At 32.1% G+C, this 17,328-nt stretch overlaps 1 protein-coding gene and 1 non-coding gene across 2 annotated transcripts; both read left to right on the forward strand.

The window, feature by feature from the left end:
* Positions 1-14,838: 14,838 nt before the first annotated feature.
* On the forward strand, positions 14,839-14,910 carry Trnaq-cug. The gene has a single exon. It is a non-coding gene; the product is annotated as a tRNA-Gln (tRNA).
* Positions 14,911-15,350: 440 nt separating this feature from the next.
* Positions 15,351-17,126, forward strand: LOC106717716 (intraflagellar transport protein 22 homolog). The gene is made up of 4 exons (XM_014511630.2): positions 15,351-15,443; positions 15,936-16,111; positions 16,470-16,672; positions 16,940-17,126. The coding sequence occupies exons 1-4, from the start codon at positions 15,399-15,401 to the stop codon at positions 17,065-17,067; spliced, it is 552 nt and encodes a 183-aa protein (XP_014367116.2). The 5' UTR covers positions 15,351-15,398; the 3' UTR covers positions 17,068-17,126.
* The last annotated feature ends 202 nt before the right edge of the window (positions 17,127-17,328 follow it).

A 17,328-nucleotide genomic window follows, 5' to 3' on the forward strand; every position in this document is an offset into this window, starting at 1 on the left:
GACCCAGGAACAGCGAGGATCCTAGGTCACTAACTGCGATCCTACCGCTCAATTCGCACGCAACACCCACTATAGACGAGTTTGCCATATACAACGATGTTACATGAACCAAGATTAAGTTGGTTGTACAATTCCAAACGGTATTTCCCAATTCCAAGATATATCTAAAAGATTGCATCTGTAACATTTATCCTATTATTGGAAGAACATGAAGGGAAAATACTTTTCACTACAATAGAAAAATTTTAATGGAATTAAATTTAGCATGCAATCAACACAAGAGGCGGTCATTACTGACCTGACAGATTGATGAAGTGTACTTGTCTCGGAAATTTCATTTAAAGCAGTCTGATGTAGTACCTACTGTATAATTACACAAATAATGGAATAAACTTACTTTGTACCTATATGTTTTATTTGGCTGAACTTTTGTGTATCTATCGCTACTACTTATTACACTATTTTGTTTTCAAATAATTTCAATTAGTAACTAGATGCCCATAGCATTAATTTGCTACTTTGCACTACTTTATATTTTAATAAACATCCTCAAAACATTAAGCTAGATATAATAATAATAAATGCAACATAGATAAATAAATCAAGTGTTTAATGAGTACAAAATACTAGAGGAACGTGATATTCGCAGTCGTTGTCGGTTCTCTAACGCGCAGTCTATATAGTACCATACAAACTTTATCACTGCTCGTTATTTCACACGAGATACATCGTAGCACAGAATTTTAGATATCGACAGCAGGAAAAGGGAGCACACTACTGAAAGCTTTTTTCTACCATTAGCGGGCTCACCTGGCACTTGCGTAGACATGAGCGGGCAGCTTACAAAGGACCGTTGTAAAGTTTGAATCTTGTTATACTCGTTACAACACGTCATGCCGCACGCACGACCTGTGAGATACGAACATAGATTAAATACGCAATTCAATTAAATGAACAACTAGAAATCAGACGATTTAAATTCTCATTAAATATCTCCAATTTGAACTTGTTTCTCAAAATGCATACAGTGTGAAGTTTAAGGGTATTGTGAGATTGTAGGTTTCTTTCAGCCTTATCTTTATTTAAAACAAACTGTGATATATGTTTGGAAATCAAAATTTACGAAAGAAACGATTAACAAATAAAGACAATACCTATTATGATACTCGCCTAGCCCTTAAATATAATTAAAAAAGATACACATATAATAAGATTCTTAATCATTCATATAAAATAATGGTGTTCATATCGCGATAAACGGAACAATAAAATTATACGTTCGCATTATCATAATTATAGGAATCTTGCTAAGTAAAACATTGTGGCACAAACTTGATAGCGCCATCCGCAATTACGCGCCATCCGCAATTACGCGCCATCTAGCGGCTACTGCAAATCAAATAATTAGTCTAAAGCACTAGCTGGTACGATCAAGCAATCATTTTATGTTGTGATGTGTTTATTTAAATGACGTGAGTAATTTCTTTGGTAAAAGTGCTCCAAAATTAGTTTGAACATAAATTAGATTAATCACGATTTCGACATTTTATTTTCCAATTACTTATTGATGTCGCAGTCTAGATAAAGAAATATGCAATCCTTAAGGTTAAGATAAATATAACTGTTCGTCAAGTACGAAATATTACTGATAAGTAGCGTAACTTAACCACAAGTTATAATTCGCGGTGATCATTTACTTGTCTGTTCGTGTGTCATTTCGATTTACAAAAGCATTACATTCGAGTCGCACAGATTATAAATTTCCGAAGCAGTTGGTTATCGATACTGTGAAACTTTACTACTTGTATTAGAATATATTTTTGTCTCAAATGTTTTAAAGGTAATGAAAGGGATAGCAATATTGTTGTAATATAAAAGATTCATCAATAGACAGGCAATTTGTTCTGTGGGCACAAGCACGAGCGGTGTGTGGGCGATGCGTAAATAATACAGAATTTGACGCCTCCGCCCATCCGCGCTTTAATACGCAAGTTTTTTTTTATTTGCCCATATCAGTTGGTGGGTTTGGAATTTTATGTCTCAGTGTAATGCTTTCTAAATATTATACTTATTTACAAAGTAATTTATGATTTGAATTGGAAATAAGCCCATAAATTAGTTTCGTAAAGCTCGGGAGAAGCATATACAACATGCTTGCCATGTTTAGGTGAAAATAATGTATTCTTTTAAGAAATAAAAACACTCTTGACACTGCAAAAAGAATATTCACATATGAGTTGTTAAAATGCCTATTATTGTACTGGAACTAATTTGATAATGGTTATTCACAGCAGTGTTCGTTTGAAACCCATTTGATCAGTCTTTTAGAAACCGGACGATAAATTACGATTACATTTATAGTAATGCTCACAATCCTTGAAACGGTCAGTTAATTAAACTGCCATTCAAAATTAATGCTACCTGTCCGCGGTGTGTCATAAAGCACCACAGCGCTCGTGCCAAGTCATTTCTTTTGTTGCATTCCGCTTGCAATTCCTTGTTAATAAAAGCGATGTACTGACTCAGCGTTACTGCTTTAATTTAATTTATAAAAAAGGTAGTTTGACTCTCTTATTTAAAGATATGCCTTGTTATATGTCGCATTAACAATTTTAATATAAATAACGAAGTTATCACATAAGTAATTGAGATAGAAAAACTGGAAGGGTAAATATAGTGTAATGAAAGGGTATTTTAATGATCTATAAAAGTTTATATGTTAATAAAAAAATGAAAATTCTAAAAATGTTAAAATAGAAATTTATAATAGCCTCCATACACTAGCTTTATACAAGAACTATTGCTTTAAATTCTAACTATTACTCTGATGTATACGTTTCCTCTTTGAAAAATGTATGGTTATATATTAACACTTGAGTTTGTCCGAGTCTACAACGATATATCTACGTTAGAGAAGCTACAAGACATGTTGGTTTATTTTGCTTAATAAGTTATACACAACCCTAGAATCACTAATTGCGTTTCTCATTAGCATCGCCCTTTGAGAACTGAATATGTATTAGTTTTACAAAGTGAATGCAATAGACGAGCCTTTTAATTATTTTATTTTCATATATGTATACCTATATTTTTATTTTCGAATTACATTGAAATTAATTTAGAAAAAAGTTCCACATAAATTATTCCAGAAACTTCGGGTTTCATTATTCTTACAAGGTATGATGGAAGTCGAAGCAATTGCATTCTAAAGTCCACGGGACGTCCTCTAAAAAAGGACGGAAAAATGTCGCGTTGATGATAAAAAAATCAACACATGAATAAACACCGAGTTACAAATCATTTGCTAATTACGAACCTTTTTTTTCATATTTATTTGAAATACATATTTTGTCTAATTTAAAAAGTTGATATAATCTACATCAACATCTGCACTTGTGGATTAGCCGTAGGTTTCTGAGACCAAATAACCATTGAAAGATATTGTTATTTCTGTTTTTTTCAAAGATAATGACAGAGATGATGATATGTTTAACACAGAACATGTCTTACACATGTTTAGTTTAGGTACTTGCTTTCGTTAAAAAAATATTTATTCCTTTGATTTTTATTACCTTTAATACTGCTCGGTAATGGTTTCTAAATGTTAGGTAGTGCAAAAATAGTAACAACAACGTCCGTTCGCAAATTGCTTACGACAATTTAATAAACACATCAAGACCTAAAAGCCTTAGCTCAGACAAAAAGGCTACCGTGTGGGTAGCTGGCACCGGGTGTAGCAATTATCTTTACAGTAGCTTTCGTATGGTCAATAATTGTCGGTGCAGACCTCGTACGAAGATGTCTTGGGGCTTAACTTCGCCACTATAATTAAAGTGTGAGGAACGTACAATTTGTATAATCTGTTTATCACGCTAACATCAAATTTATTCTGTTTTTAATAAAACATTAATGATTGTTTATTTAGTTTAATACACTTATTTTGTAACTGTAATGCTGGAGTACTAGTTTTAGTTCATTGCAGCGATAATATTTGTTTTTTATTATACGGAATGATAATTTTTTTTTCTTCTATACGGTTTAAGATACTAGTTTGTTTAAAATTACTTCCTCTGCAGCATTAGGCGATCTTTCCTACAAAATCACAACAATAATAATCTCCTTGACAATAAAACCTAACCGACTTCTGTATGTAAATACATCTTCTAGAATAATTACTATACTACGTTATGGCGAGTGTTGTAATTCGATAACCTTTGCCATTATCTTTAGCGATTCTATTTAGTCAGGTACTTCATTTCTTCATAGAAATATAAGAAAAATATCCTAATGAACTCTTACAGGGAAGCTCTAAGCATACATAATATAAATGCTTAGAGGATAAAAAATGTTGTTGGATGCATTTAAATAGATATAAGCATAGAACACCACAATTTTTTTCATAGCTAAAGCACGTTTAGAATGTTAATATGGAGTAATGCAAGTTTTCTTACTATCTTATGAGGGCGGAACAAGACTATTTATATGTTAATCACGTATATACCTACAAGTATGTCCTGCACTAAGTAATGTCAATACAAATTAAACTTAACTGTTTAATATTAAGGTGCATTTCACATTAATGCATCATTGCATTTGTCGATAAGGTTATAAAATAAAAAGTCGATCAACCGGATGGAGTGTTACGCAAGAGTGGTTATAAATAAAAAGTGGTTTCCCTTTCGAGCTGATAGGAAGTTCAACAGCCGACGGGAAACCGGAATGGGATCGAACTGGACATCAGTCGTAACCTTGATATCATTACGAAACACTGAAATTTTGCACTGTATCGTAAATTAATTTAAAAAGTATTTATCAAATTCTTTATTAATACTACCTCTTACTTAAGGCGTGAGATATAATAACCACAATTTTAGTTGATTCGTTTTTAAACGAAACTATAGTGGTATTGCCGACTTGTTTCCTAAGCAAATATAAGAAACAAAAAACTTGAGAGGTATCAAGGGACACCCGGATGGAACGAAGTTCCTATGAATTTTCGTTATATATTGTCACGTCGTTGCCATGGTTACTATGGCAAAAAGTGTCGTGACAACTTTTCGTAAGAATTTTTTCCGTCTAGCCCCCTTTCACAACGCGCGATAAGGAACTTCGTTCCAATAAAATTGTTTAAGGCACTATGAAGTTGACACGTCCATGTTGAATAAAACCTTGCCAAAAATATAAGATTAAATAATAAAACAAAGTATTCTAGACATATAAAAGCATAAAGTCACGAGTCAGATAGACAGTAGGTGGTTTGTTGACAAAACTGAATAAAAAATGTTACTTAATAGCAACGATGGCCGTAGAGTTTCATTTACGACATCTGATAGCCAAGTTTATTGGTCATTGTATTTACGATGCGATACAAGATAGCTCGATACCGATACATAGATGTTTCTTACAATAATCAATTACCGCGCCGGCTACCGCGAGCCCTTTTAAAATCCAACGACCGAACAATGTGGCGTTGCTATTAACCTTAAAAAAGTATAATTATTCAGCATTTTTTTTAATCAAGAAGAACGCAGTTGTAGTAATAGTTTGTAATAAGTCCAAATAATAATAAAAAAGTAAACGTATTAGTTGGTGATTGCCTCACTATAATTAATAAAAATAAACAAATGTTCCTATGTCTATTACTAGCGTTGCCAGGCGTCCGGATAAAGCCGGACATAGGTAGGCTTTTTTAATTGCGTGTCCAGCCAAAATAATCGGTGTCCGAGTTGTCCGGGTTTTAGGCTTTTTACATTCCCTAAACGTGTACCTATTAATACTGAGACAAAATCCTAAATAATATAGGGTGTCCTACCTTTCTACCCAAATGTACGGCCAAACTGGTTGGTCTGTCCGGCTAGTAGGTTTGGCGACCTGGCAACCCTATCTATTACTATGCCCACTGCATTGGGTTTCGTGCTAACTGAGTAATAACAATAATATGATGAAAGCATAAATTTTTATCAAAATTCTTTCTATGTACGACGCATATGCAACAGCATTCAACAACTATGTGATTTCTAAGAAAACTCATAGAAGATAAATTGTTAAAGATATTTATGTAAATTACTATAAATACAAGTTTTGAATTATTCAGTAGATTATCTGTACCAGCAAGAATTGCTTTCACAAACTATTTTTTTTGTTATGATACTATGACAGATTTACATAATTACAAAATGGCGGCATAAACGGTGTAACTGTTTATGTAGATTATCTTTATCTGTAATACGACTCCAATATTAGTTAATCTATGAAACTCATGATAGTAATAAAAATGACGATAATAAAAAGCGTCGTTTGAATTAATTAAGTTTAACAGTAAGATTGACAACATTCCATAAGATTTTCCGGGTTAGACCTTAATATTTTTTTATACTTTTGTTAAAAGCCATTTGCCATGCTGTTGTTAATTTGGTAGGTGATTAGTTTTGCATTTTCATTCACCCTTGTTTTCCTACACAGAAAAAAATCACCAAGATTAAAGTTTGTTTAGTAAGCATATAATTATTCACGAAGAAGTTGTCCACTTCACCGCATTGCTGGACTTGTGTCCAAAACACTTTATTGTCCTTTGTACCCACAATTTTCGACTTATATGGTACGTTTGCATTCTTTCGTCGTACTTAAAAAAAAAAAAAACAAATCTCTTTATTTGCTTCGTATACCAAGCCTTTTAAGTGCATTTAATTTTTCCAAAATTTATGACTGTAGGATCTCTTTTATATGTATGTGTATGACAGTATTCAACATCTAAGTTAAATAATACATAATTACTATTATTAATCAGTAACAAAAGACGTTATTAATAAAGGGATTATAATTTACACCAGCATTAGTGTGACTTCATGCTCGTCAGGTTCACAATGCACTCTATTGCAGTAACGCTGATCATTGACTGACTGTGTCATTACATTTTATTGATAATTGTTACCATATCGTCTTCCAGAAATCGTGATGTCACGTAAGACGATACTGGTAATCAAGTAATACTCCAGTCAGTTCTTAAAATTGTTTATTTTCCGGTTGAATTTGACCATCCTGTAATGTTTAATCACAAAGAAATTCTCAAAATTTGTTCTCACCAACATTAAAAAAGTACTTTGTATCCAGAAATACCACCATCCTTAGGTATATTATAAACGCGAAGGCAAAGTCGTGACTGGTATCGCGAGAGAAATGGCCCATTCGTTTTACAGGGCTCGGAGCCGCTATTGTTACCAAACCTATCCTAACGCCCGCATGTTGAGCTATTGAGAATTCGATGACCTCTATTGATAGTAGTATAAGGGTCAAGTATATCGTGACACTGTCTTTTAATAAATCTGGAATACTACCTAGAAATAGTCAAAATAATAATAAAACTTGTCACGACCTAGTCTTCATTATTCAAATGAACAAGTTACATTGGTTTTTGATTTGTCAAATGTAATATTATAAAAGTTATTAAAAATCTAAGCCAAAAAGAATGGTATAAAATCACGATGGTTTCTGAGACTGTCATTATCTTTGACAAAACAGAGATAACAATATGTTTTTACGGGGTTTTTGGTCTCAGAAAGCCACGGTTAATTTAATTAATCGTATCAAAAATAACAACTTTCGCGAAGATCATGTCCTTTATATATATGGTAATGTTTGCAGAGATCTAAAATAAGTGCGGTCAAATAAATATGGTAAAATGGACATAAAGAAAGCTTTAATACTGTTATGTCAGCAACAAAGATATTTACCTATACATTAAACTAATTCAATGCATCACTTTCATGATGACCGCGGGGAGCTTTTATAAACGCCTATCTTAAAAATTTATTGTAACATAAAATCCTTTCGCCCTCATTCACAACTGATTAAGTTCATATTTTACTTCTTGTTTTAGTATTTGCAATAAAATTTAAAGAAATATTCGAAAAAACTCTAAAATTTAATCATTAGCGATATAAATATTAAAAGAAATGGAGGGTTGCCGTCTTTCTTGAAAAATAGAAAATGTAACAAATAAATATTTTGTTTGTTTAATTTCTTATTTAGAACTTTTTATAAATGTCTAAAATTTCACACTTCTGTAACGAAAATGTGAATTATCATCAGATAATATCGACGTTAAAGTTTCGAATGCCGTGAGTATTTAGCGTATCCATGCTAATAAGAATTGCACAGGATTTTTTAGCAAATTGAAGTGAGAATTGATTGCAATATAAGTAAAGTGCGCTCGTTTTACAACATTATAAAAATATATCCATCCAACTCTCGCATATAATTATAACACATATAAATTGACTCAGACTATTTTTCCCTTTTTGATGATTGCTTAACCTTTTAGTCTGAGGTTATTTTATTATCTATCTAACGGTAAATCGGAAGCATCACATGCTTAGCGAATCGTTAATATATCCTACAGGTTTTCGCAGAACATTAACAGTCATAACTCGATTTGTTGCGCAATTAAAGAAAGCGAGAAACACGTACTTACAGTCATTTGTAAAAACAACCTCCAAACAACCGTACAATGTTCCAGGATTTTACAACGGAATGAAGGTCGTTAAACTCTTAGTTAGTATTTTTTCGTTGATCCTTGATCCATCTACCCCTTTATAGGTATGCAAGCGGCTGTTGAACTTCCAGACTGTTAAAGAAAACTGCTTTTTTATGTCACTCTTGCGTAACTGCCCATCCGGTCAATTACCTTCTTTATTTTTATTACGTCGCGGACTAGTCTATGTCCTAAGTATTTTTACTATTTGAAACACTACAAAGGAAAATAGCACCTGTGCAGTGATAGTGCAGTTTAAATTAAGGTAGTTTTCCTTATACATTTATCGCTTAGTTTTATGCATGTTCTTAACTTTTTAACGTTCTTGTCACACGTTTGATGGAGATAAAAAGTGATGGGCAGCTCAAGCTTAACGGCACATTTAAATCAATTGTTATGAAAAATAATACGTATTTTGATAACGAAGTAAGTCATCATTATCACCTCACTATATCTCCCCAACGAGGGGCTCGGAGCCTACCATAAGTCAGAGGTGACTAGGCCGTTGTCAACCACGGTGGCCAAGTGCGGCTTGGTTGACTTCACAAATATGTTTTGAATTTCTGAAATTTACATATGTAAATCGAAAAACGCATTGGTACATGGTAGGATTCGAACCCAGGACCTGCAGATTACAGGTCAAGTGCTTAACCCATGAGCCACCGATGCTTGTTAATTATTATTTTATTTAATTAAAAACAGACTCAAAACTTACTCTCAATTCGTTGTACTTAGCAGTTCTTGTTATGCAGTTCCAATTTACGAAGCCTTTAATATTTTATCAAGTATTACCTATATCGAGTCGGCTTCTTGTCATGTTACTTAAATCTTAATTTAATTGAATGTCTTAGTAATGTCCCAAATACAAATAGAAAGGTTTATAAATATTAATTTTGATCACCTATCTAATTTTGAACTCTTGAGGAATATAGAAAACATTGTGGAATATTTATGATATAATTTTGTTATAATACACGCTGGTAATATGATAAATTCACCATTCACATATTATAATCGTTCTATTGAAATGGAAAGTACAGTGAGAAGAACAAAAGTGAAACACTTTATATACGTTACTGGACGATTGTGGACTTCGTTAATTCATATTTACACTAGACTTTTATAAATCGACCGCAAGAAATCAACTAAACAAAATTCACAATTTAAAGTAAAATTAATAATACGAGAAACCTATTCTTTAGATAATTGTATGTCTGTCAAAAAATGACACTTAAAATAGTGAAAAATTCGTCAAGATTAATTCAGTTATAAACTATCAAATTCGTGACAGTTCATAACTGACGAAGTTCACAAACGGTCGGTGACTTTATAAAGCTCTTCGGTGCGGAGGCGTCGAGTCCTATTTCAGTTATACGCCACCCACTCAGCGCCAGCCGTGGATATGTGTTCTAATATTATAAACACGAATGCAAGATTGTTCGTTCATTATTCTTTTACAGCTCAAAGACTTAACAAATTTTACACGTACATTGTCTTATGTTACTCTTTTGTTACAATACATCATTATTATGTTTCTTTATCCCTTAAAATACTGTGTTTTAAATTGGAAAACAAGCAAAAAATTTACCTGATAATCTTGACGCAGATATAAAACAGCAACGAAGACTGAAAGACAAATTATAAAGCCTCATTTATTTATAAATATAAATATAACAGATATATATTTGCGTTGATTATAACCAAAAACCAAATTTTAAAATATTTGCCTGCAATGCCGCGTTTGTTTGCCTGTTTGCAAGATCACGTTTGTACTGCGTAATCTCCGGAACGGCTAGACCGATTTTGACGAGTCTTTAGCTGAAGTAAGTTTGAATATTTTCTATAGGCTACTTTATTATGCACCGATGAAGTCGCGTATGTCATCTCATTTATATAGTTATTAATCTTATTTGTTCAGTGAGCAGATATATTAAGAGCACACATTACTGAACACGGTTTATTGAGTGCGAACGGCACAATACAAGCAATATATTGTTCACAACAACGCATCGCCGGTATTTATTCAGCCACCGCTGTTGCTCTGATTCATTTACGGCATCAGATAGCCGAGTTTATTGAGCATTGTACGGGTACATGCGAGCGATACGCGATTAGCCGATATCGATGTATCGATGTTCGCTTTGTAAATCAATGCCGATGTATCGCTGCGGAAGTATCTTTTTCAATGTTTTTTGTATTTTATTTTGTTGTTTAATCAATCTTATTGTAATAAGAAAATAAAATCCCGCGTTATATGCATAAGAATAAATTTTTAGAAAATAAATTTAACATGATTGATAGAAAACATTTTAATTCGACTGGACTAATTGAGGAAATATTAGAACTTTACTACTTAATGACGCAAAAGGAGAACTTTACCAAGTCCAAGGAATGTTGAATACAAACAATATAGAAAAATAGAAAAATAAATAATCATTAAAAACCTAATTATATGTATTTAAATAACATATAACTAAGCAACCTTCCTAAGAAAAGATAACGAATAGCAGTTAATTCGCTTTATTTTAAAAGCAGCGTCTTTATGTTGGTAATAAACGATAGCAAATAGTTCCGGGTTCACTTAGTCGAGTGTTTGAACCCACGCGAATTAAGACTTGTACACACAGCTTTGTCCAATCTTAGAAATATAGTAAGTAGTAGAGTTACACAAAATGATATTACTACCTGCATTATAGCCCTTATGGGCTGGAAACTTTTACAGAGAAAAGGGAGGGAACTTCGTCACGCAATAGAAAACGAATACTTTATTTACATCAGATTAATTAATACAATGCTACTCTCTATGTAGAGTATGTAGAGCAGCAGCACAATAATAAATCATGAAGTATTTTCAAATGGTTTTTAATCAACTTCGAAAATTGTAAAGTTAAAAAAGTAGTAAGTGAGACAACTGAAATGAAAACGTTTTATCCTTACAGTGACCACACATAAAGTGGAATAAGGTCTGAGAAATTATAGTTGTTGGAAGTGCTTCCATAATTTCTCGTATTTCTTGTTTATTTTTTTAACATTTATCATTATAAAAATAATTCCCACTGCCGACAGATCTTATAAAAAGTTGTGTATGGCAGCAATCAGTACTCAAGTGGTGTGACGAAGCTCGACTCGAAACTCATTTATTGTCTGAACCAGCGCCGCGGGATGCTGAGGTAAAAGCCTGTCATTAAACCCTTTTTATTACGCATCGGTATTACCATTACTCGAAAGTAATTCATTATTACCAACCGAGTCTTGTGAAGACGACCATATGGAAGTTAAAACCTATTTAAGCTCGCGTCTAATATCACTTTTCTATATATACCCAAATGAATCAAAAACGGTTTGCAAGCTGTGAAAAATTTGTCAGTTTGCTTAGATGAAGTTATACTACAGTATAAATTGTATCGCATTTAAATTATAAAAAAGAAAATACAATAACATAAAAACGAGGACAAAGGATTAGTAATTAGTAGAGTAATTGTAGATTTTTTGATTATTGTGTGTAATTTTATACATTTTGAATCAACACTTAAATCAACTTTTGTAATAAGGTTAAACGATCAAACATTTCTTTAATTTTGTTAAATATCGTTTAATCTTGTTTTAAGATACAATCGACAAATGTGATAATGAATGGCATATGAATGAGAAATAAGAAACACACAAGTTGAATGGAACAAGCGCAAATAATTTGACAAGAACTGCGTTTACCGTCTACTTTCATTACAGACAGGCATTAATACTAACTGGCAGTCCAATTATGTAGCTTTGTACGTTAAGAAAATATAGTTTTATTTCCAGCATTTATTCAACAATTACTTTATAATAAATGTCATTTTTTAAATTAAAACATGGCAACACTAAGTATAAAGGTACTTCTCACTATTATAATGTTTTTCTTAAAATACTGTTATCTAGTCTACTGGATACTTTACATCTTTTTCACAACGCGACGTCTATACTTATAAATATTTTGCTTTTTTAAGAAGATTTGTTTCTTTATATGAGCTTTTCAAAACAACAGAGGTTGATAAATAATTTTCATGGCAGTAGATATTCTATATCTTGTCTACATAAATAGCATTACAAAGTTTTATACGTTTACATTTACCTTTAATGAGGAATCGTTTCTTGATTGTCTCAGAGTTGTATAAGCATTTAATACTTGACTGTCGTCGTATAGAATTGCCTTGTTGACCGCAATATGACAAGCCTCATTGTCCACTTACAAGTGTACTTCGTTATTACTACTTTCTCAGATTATTTTACTGTCTACCACAGAAATACATTCCAGTAACTAACGATATCCAATCCCATATTATTAAAACAAGATATACTCGTATTATGTAGTTACTTTATTTGATTAACTGTGGCATTCCGGCGAAGAATGTTAATAACACCATACTTTTCTAAATCTGTCAAAACACTATGGTGAGGACAATTCTTATGTCCATAGGAATGTCAGATAGATCGTAACTTGTATCCATTTGTCAAGTACAACATAATGATAAAACTGATGTTTATACAAATATGTAATATATTATATCGAATCTTGATCAAATTAACTTCAAAAGTTAATTATTTTAAGTTGATTTCAAAGTAAAAATGGTTGATAAAATAATACTTCTCTCCATTACTTTAACAAATGCACTTACGCTTTCAGATGACTCGTCTATTACTGTGGGATGAATAATGATGTGGAGTCAAACAGCCGCGCCCGGCCGATGTCAATCAGCAGCCCTGACCGCTCTGTAGATGCCGACGATTGCATATCAAACCAGTTTCTATTGCTATGTCACGCTCAATGTAAAACAAAGATACTAATGAAGTAACCAGCTCTAATCTTTTTATAGAAATACTCTACGAATATATTCTAAAACGCTACTGATAGACTTTGTAATCAACTATAAGGGCTTAATTAAGAAAAAATGGTGAAACCTTATTTATAAATAACAGAAGTTTGTTAAAAATTTCTAATCGATTAATTTTATAATAGTTTATTTTTTAAGGTTATTATTGTTCTGTAAAAAAAAAAGTGAATAGATAAAGTTTTTTATAACGTCCCGTCGGTTCAAAGTAAACGTTGCTTGCTCAAGTTCAAAATTGACTCGATCTATTTTAAATAAAAGCCGGTTTAAATTTCATCTCCATTATCACGACCGAAACATTCATCAACAACAAATTGTAAGGCTATCAAGTGTTGATAATAGAGGAGAAAAATGTTTATCATTTCTTTTATGATCTTTAAATTATTTCGCGGCTTTTTGTAACGGAACGTTTCTTACGTCATTTTTAGTCGCATCTTAATGAAAATTTAGGTCAGTTCAAACTAGTTTTTTCTGTACTTTTTAAATCTTTCTTTCACATTGTTATTTTTGAATAGGTTGCGTAACTTAGCTTTTTATGATAATACTCAAAATCAATGGGTTTGCTAATAATAAATAAGTGCTTACTTGTGTTGTTTGTTGTAAGTATAACTATGTATATTTGGCGATAATTTTAGAAAATCTCTTGTGCATTTCATTACCATCTTGTGATTTTTAGTGCATTTTTCCAGCGAAAGGGGCAAACGAGCAGTAGGACGCTTAATAAAAAGAGATCATCGACACCCATGGACATCTGCAATACCAGAGGAACTGAAGATGCGTTGCCAGCCATTAAGAGATAAGTATAACACAAGTTACAATAGTGGTAGATGCCAGCAACAACTGCACTTATTGCACACAGACGACAGGCGTGAAGTGGAAGCTATTCCGCGTTTCTTCTAATCTTAGACCTCTTTCCCTTCCCATCCTTTTCGAATAACGAAATGTATAAAATGCATTTCTTTCACAATGTGTGGTTGGTATAAAATTTATAACCGTTTTTAAGAATTCTATGAAGAAAGATGATAAGGTATACTAGAATTAATGCCAAATTTTACGTAAAAAAAACATAAGTTAATATACTAACAATAACGTAAAGTTTTATTTCAATAATATAAATATGCTTCCAATTTTTATTTCTTGGAATCTCAAAAAAAGTTGTACATCGTGCTTACTTTTTAAAGTTGATTGTTAAATTGTAAATTCATGACATTTAAATTATTGAATACAGCGCCATCTTGTGCAATTCATCAACTCTAATACAATACCAACTTTTCAAGTTTAAACTTTGAGAAGTATTAGTTTTTCTTTTTAAAAATTTAATGTATGTTATAAGTTGATATTTTAATGGAAATAAACGACATTGGAATTACGTTTTAAGTTAATAAATTTTACCAAAAGTTTATTATAAACTATCCTAACAATTCGTAACACGTTATCACAGGTCCCATGGTGTAATGGTTAGCACTCTGGACTCTGAATCCAGCGATCCGAGTTCAAATCTCGGTGGGACCTTGCTTTTTGCTTATTAAATATTTTTTAAATTTTAATTCTTGGTTAGCTGAACTTTTACAAATTTACTTTTAAAACAAGCTCATATTTAAGTTCTGTTATGGCTGTTTGGTCAGCGTCGACGTGAACCTGCGTTGACATTTTGTGTTGTCATATATTTTTCTTTGTTTTAGTCAAAGAAAATCAGAGGTTTGACAATAAGTAATTTAAATCAGTGCAATGGCAGTGGAAATCAACTGTCATGAAAATTAAAACTTGTTATCGATAACAAAACTTGATTGATTATGTCGTAATGAAGTTTCTGTTTCAATTGTCAACCGTTGTCATGACACCAGTTATGCCGAAAACAAAACAAGTTACTTATTCCCTGTAAAACACATTATTTTATATAAGTACTAAAATAAACAGACATTCCGTTTGATTTACTACACATATCCTGCGTCGTGTTCATTGTTTTTATCAACAAACAAGTGGTTTAGTGAACTTGTGTCATGCATCATAACAAATTAAAGATTATTATGATTGGCCCTTGCGACGTATGTATATTATTATTAATTGATCGTACATTCTATGTATGCACTAAAACACCAGTTCCTTTAAAGTAAAAGTCAAGATAAACATGTAAGCGCTAGCAATCTTTATACGATATACTTGTACAGTCAACTAATTAGTCATACCGTATGAGTGATGATAAATTGACGAAGTAAGTCTTGCAACTACTAGCATCAACTCACGCGATAATACTGCATACTAAACTGTTCACTTTTTTAATGGCTAACGAGACACTTTCTGGATATATCAGGCAGTTTATTCCAATCTTTTCCAGGATACAGGTTTGATTAACCTTAATTCGCATAGATATCGCTTAAACTTAAACTTACCCTATGGTTACTAAGTACAAGTTCAGTTAAAATATAATTAGAATAATACAATGTAAACTGTAAAATATGAACTAAGTTCGCAATTCTTACAAATTAACGCTTAAGAAATATAGGAATAGTAACAAAGGTCACGTGCTTTTATTTCAGAGTGGAAAAACTTTAATAGCAAACTTTCTATCTGAATCCGTGAATATTGAAGAGGTCGATGTTACAAGGCCGACACAAGGAGTTAGGATAGTTGAATTTGAACTTTCCAACTTAGTTGTTAATGGAAAAAGTCACAACGTAGACATTGAACTATGGGATTGCAGTGGTGACCATAGGCACGTATTGTTTTAATGTTTGTTTTTTCTGTTTTAATGTTAATAACAATATAAACCAATGATTTAGCAATTTTCTGTTGAGAAATATTCGCGACCATAATTATGAATCATTTAACACTAAGCGGTCATTATCATGATGATGATAAGCCTAGCTAAGCTAATTTTGTCCCTTATTCTATAAAAATGATAACTACATGGACTTAGTATTTATAGAATCGTAAAACAAACTGCTTAACTGAATTGGCAAAAACTGCGGTTGGCAACATAAAAACATCGTTCCAACAATACATTTAAAGAACTAACTGTTCTATGAGGACAGGTTAATGGTGATGGATAATATTTTTTTTTCTTTTTAAAGGTTTGAATCATGCTGGCCAGCTCTTCGTGCTGGAGTAGACGGTGTGATTTTAGTATGCTCGTCGAATAATGTCGACACAGCTGGAAGAGAAATGGAACTGCATTACAATTACTTCGTTTCACAACCAAAATTGTCCACCAAACAATGTGTCCTATTTTACAATAACGTTCAAGATCCAGAGGATATGGATACTTTAAACTTATGTATGGTTATAATGTTATGTGTATACTGCCGCCCGCTCGGGATTAAAAAAAAACTTAATTAGTACCCCATGTGTTCTTCCAAAATATGTTCTACGTCTATGTCAAATATCAGCGGAATCCGTTCAGCCGTTCTGGAGATACCTTCAAACGAACATCCATCTAAACATTTGCATTTATAATATTAGTGATTTTTGGAATTTCTTGAAAAAAAAAAATGTGTGAAACCATTTTTGATACTTTTGTACTGACGGGTTTTATTTCTTTCAGCTCCGACTTTTTCCAAAGTATCGCAGGTCGCTGTGAACATGAAGTCAGGAGGAAATCGTTTAAAAATAGACTTTTCAAACTACATTGTATCAGTTTTGCAAACGCTTAATAAAGATAATCAAGTATAGGTACTTCATTTTTATCTATGTTGATAATTCTTACCATGATACTTACCGATTGATTTACATACGAATAAACTGAAAAACATCCATATATTGAAGTTTTGTTCCTAGAGTAGCATAAAAATTGCATAAAAAATGTATATAAGTATTTATCGTTAACCAATTCGACTACATCTGCAATAGACAAATGTCTTTATTTCATAAATATTACGAGGTTTAAAATTAACACATTATGTTATGTAAACATATATTTATTTTAATTAAAGT

Source organism: Papilio machaon, chromosome 13, assembly GCF_912999745.1.
Source record: "Papilio machaon chromosome 13, ilPapMach1.1, whole genome shotgun sequence".
In the NCBI taxonomy this organism is placed as follows: Eukaryota; Metazoa; Arthropoda; class Insecta; order Lepidoptera; family Papilionidae; genus Papilio; species Papilio machaon.

What these genes read in the sequence shown, in the direction of transcription:
- LOC106717716 (XM_014511630.2), top strand. Translation starts at nt 15,399, where the DNA reads ATGCATCATAACAAATTAAAGATTATTATGATTGGCCCTTGCGAC. An exon ending in TTATGATTGGCCCTTGCGAC is followed by an intron (nt 15,444 to 15,935) that starts GTATGTATATTA and finishes CTTTTATTTCAG; the next exon opens with AGTGGAAAAACTTTAATAGC. An exon ending in TATGGATACTTTAAACTTAT is followed by an intron (nt 16,673 to 16,939) that starts GTATGGTTATAA and finishes TATTTCTTTCAG; the next exon opens with CTCCGACTTTTTCCAAAGTA.